At 38.4% G+C, this 3,291-nt stretch overlaps 1 protein-coding gene across 4 annotated transcripts in view; it reads left to right on the forward strand.

The window, feature by feature from the left end:
• The window catches only part of cxxc5b (CXXC finger protein 5b), a 21,850-nt gene extending 18,922 nt beyond the window's left edge, over window positions 1-2,928 (forward strand). For 3 of the 4 annotated variants that reach the window (XM_046860307.1, XM_046860306.1, XM_046860308.1), the window contains exon 3: window positions 734-2,928. In XM_046860307.1, coding sequence (XP_046716263.1) covers window positions 734-778 — 45 coding nt within the window. In that variant the 3' untranslated portion in view covers window positions 779-2,928. The remainder of the gene's footprint in view (window positions 1-733) is intronic. The other variant, XM_046860309.1, reaches the window with a different exon arrangement.
• Window positions 2,929-3,291: the final 363 nt, after the last annotated feature.

A 3,291-nucleotide genomic window follows, 5' to 3' on the forward strand; every position in this document is an offset into this window, starting at 1 on the left:
ACTTGTTTTGATTGCCGCTTGGTGTATCTACTGATCACCAACATACAGTTACGCGTCATTTCAACAGCAAGCAGAACATTTTGAGAGGAATAAATGATGGAGGAAACCCCTGATGGAGGAAAAACCTGTGGCGTTTATTTTTTAAGTAGTTGAAAGGAAGGATTTGGGCTCATGATCATTTTAATTGATATCAATTAGTTTTTGACTAATTAATATCATTTTATTAATAAATTGTTGTGCTGAGAGTAAAAATAGTGTTTCCACATAAAATGAGTTGATTAAGCAACAGTCTTGTGACAAAAATTATAATAGCCATAATAAATTGGATACTTAAGTACATTTAAAGGCAGTTCATTTTGCTGAATTCAGTCCAGTACAGTAAGTCCATATGGAACAGTCGGCATAGTAAATAATGAACAAACAAGGGGGGGATTTCAGAATTTCACTGTTAGACTTTTCAGAATGTTTTGTTTAAATCCACAAGTTTTTCATTTGAAATGTAGTCTAAACATTGAAAGGTTGATTAATTCACAAAAACCTGTTTATTAATGGATCCGGCATTAGACCACCAAGTGAGTTTCTCAGGATATTATGTCAAGATTGTTGTCGGAAAAACCCAAAAGTATGTGTTCGAACATGGCGCAAAATGCTTCATTTGCTGACCACTGCTGTTGTTTTTCTCTCTCGTTCTCTTTCTCCCCCTCCCCCCCTTTTACTTCCCTGTGTCTCTAAGAAGGTGATGCTGCCCACCGGAGCTCCTTTCCGCTGGTTCCAGTAGGACGACAGCCAACCGGACTCCCTGGCGAGATCAAATTAACAAACTGCCAATCACGCGCAACGCCAACGCCCACTCGGACTGCTGCTGGCTCATAAACACTAGCCACAAATAACAAAACGAATAAACAAACAGCCTCTACAAAACAAGAGAGGTAAAAAAAAGGCACTAAACGAGGACGAAGCTAGTTCTTCTGAACCAAAAATAGACTGCCAAGGCAGCGTGTCACTGCTTTGTTTATTTTTTGTTTGTTTGTTTGTTCGTTCGTTCGTTCGTTCGTTCTCTATGTTCCAATCGGGAACCCGTTCGACTTTTCATTGTTGGAGTCGTGTCCATCGTTGGACACTTTGGGAACTGTGGACTGCCAAACAGAAGATGTACAATCATTTTATTTTCTGTGTATTTTTTTTTTAGTTTTGTGTGTTTTGTCCGTGTGTGGAGGAATGCTGTATTTGCGTTAGAGAATGTAAACTCGAAGACTCTGTATTAAAGCTAGTTATTAATCCAGAGCGCTATTGTACAGTTAGCAAACATCGCGCTTACTGACTGCTTCAGTATATTTGGATTTGTTTGTTCTTTTCTTTATTATTTTCAGTTTTTTTTTTTTTTTTTTTAGTTTGTCATAATAACTGGTTTTCAGATCACTGTTTGATAACAAACCAGATGAAATGACAGAATTAATCATGATGTAGCATCCCCTTTGGCAAACAAACAAACAACAACAACAAAAAACATCTACTGTTTTTTTTATTTGTATTGTGAAACAGAATCAATGTAGTTCTGCACTGACGTCATTCGAGGATGGCTGAGACAAATAGGGGCTCGAGGACCAGCCGGCGGCGTTTACAGATCAGATTACTTTCCACGTTGGGCCGTTGCCCTACTGGATCCTGATTGGTCAAATGGAAATCATTGACACCACAGAGATCTCTAAACAAAAAGTGAGGGCCTTATCGTGCTAAACCCCGTCAGAAAGCTATCGGTACGTTTACCTAGCTTGCGAGATTCCGAGTGAGATTAAAAGGGCTCAAGGACAAAAGGCATCCCTCCCTCCTGCACCATAACCACATGGCGGAGGCCATCTTGGATGGCTGACCACAATCCGCTTAATCAGTCATGCTGGTGGTGTTCTCTTCTGATTTTGTGTTAAAGCCTGGTTAGAAACGGACCAAGCCCAGGTCCCTAAAGTGTCTGAAGGTTCTTTAGTGCGACATCCATGTTTCCACATCCACCATCCCGAGGGCTGCGTTTGTAAACTGAATAAACGAATGCATGTATCTGTGTCAGAAACCGACAGTTCTGAGGTTGCAGCTTTCCTCAGCTTTGGAATAAATAGAAATACCAACCTACACTGTTTGACCCTGGAATATGTAAATGTGTCACACAAAGTTTAATGGATTTGGATAACAGATAGGGTCCTGCTAGAAAAGGTTGTTCAGGGTGAAATCAGGTTGACTTGCCCAGACAAATTTACGCATTCCCACGTCACAATGTGTTTAGTAGTGTGTAGGGAGGATTTTATAGCCTGCATGTGGGGGAAAAAAAAAAGCAGTCGCATCCGTGTATTTTTGTTTGGAGTGTAGGAGTGAATGAGTGTCTAGGTCTCGGTTTTGCTTTTGTCTTTTTTTCCCTCTCTGTGTAAGATCTGTCTGGATTAAATCTTCAGCCTATTACAGAAACAATGGGCCTCATTTATGAATCGTTTAGTACAATTGTGCGTAAAAAAAAAAGAAAAAAAAGAAAAAAAAAAAATCCATCCCATCAGATTTTTATGAAAGTTTTGGTCATGCTGCATATGCTGATAAATGCCAATTATTCATAAATGACTGAGTGTTCACAACACAGCTGATTTATATTTACTGACGTCTGCAAAACACCATAAAAAGTCTAAAATGACAGAGCTAAAATATGATAACAAATGACTCCTACTAATGCAGCTCAGCCACTGCAGCAAGTCAGCTACCCTAATTAACTCTTCCTCCTGTTCTAGGGTGCCATTTTATTTTAACCAAATTAAATGGCTAGTTTTCTTTTCATGAATTTGTACATTTGTTCTGGATTGCTTTAAGTCATGATATGAAATGACTCGTGAGTTTTCGAAAATTTTCATTCAATTTGTGTGTGATTGAAATAAATAAGCTATTTAAACTTCACAGCGTACTCCGTGTATAAAATGACAGAAACCGATACCTAGTTATTCGATTTGAAGCCAATCACTCAAGGTTCACGTTACTGACTCTATGTCAGGTACTCAAGAGCTCTCGCAGGATATGATTTTAATATATATTTATATTTTTATACCACATTTCCGTAAACTGTTAGCATTTCGTTCGTACCCAGTTTGATAAATGAGGCCCTCTGAGAGGACAGGGACAAGAAAATTAGCTAAGGGCAATAACAATGTGTCCAAATAAAATTTGTGAATTAGTGTTTTTGAAATCATAAAGTCAAAAACACTTGATAGACAACCAAGAAACATAGATGCTATGTATAATTAGCTGATAATTTAGCCAACT

The sequence above is a fragment of the Silurus meridionalis genome, chromosome 10 (genome assembly GCF_014805685.1).
Source record: "Silurus meridionalis isolate SWU-2019-XX chromosome 10, ASM1480568v1, whole genome shotgun sequence".
Classification (NCBI taxonomy): Eukaryota; Metazoa; Chordata; class Actinopteri; order Siluriformes; family Siluridae; genus Silurus; species Silurus meridionalis.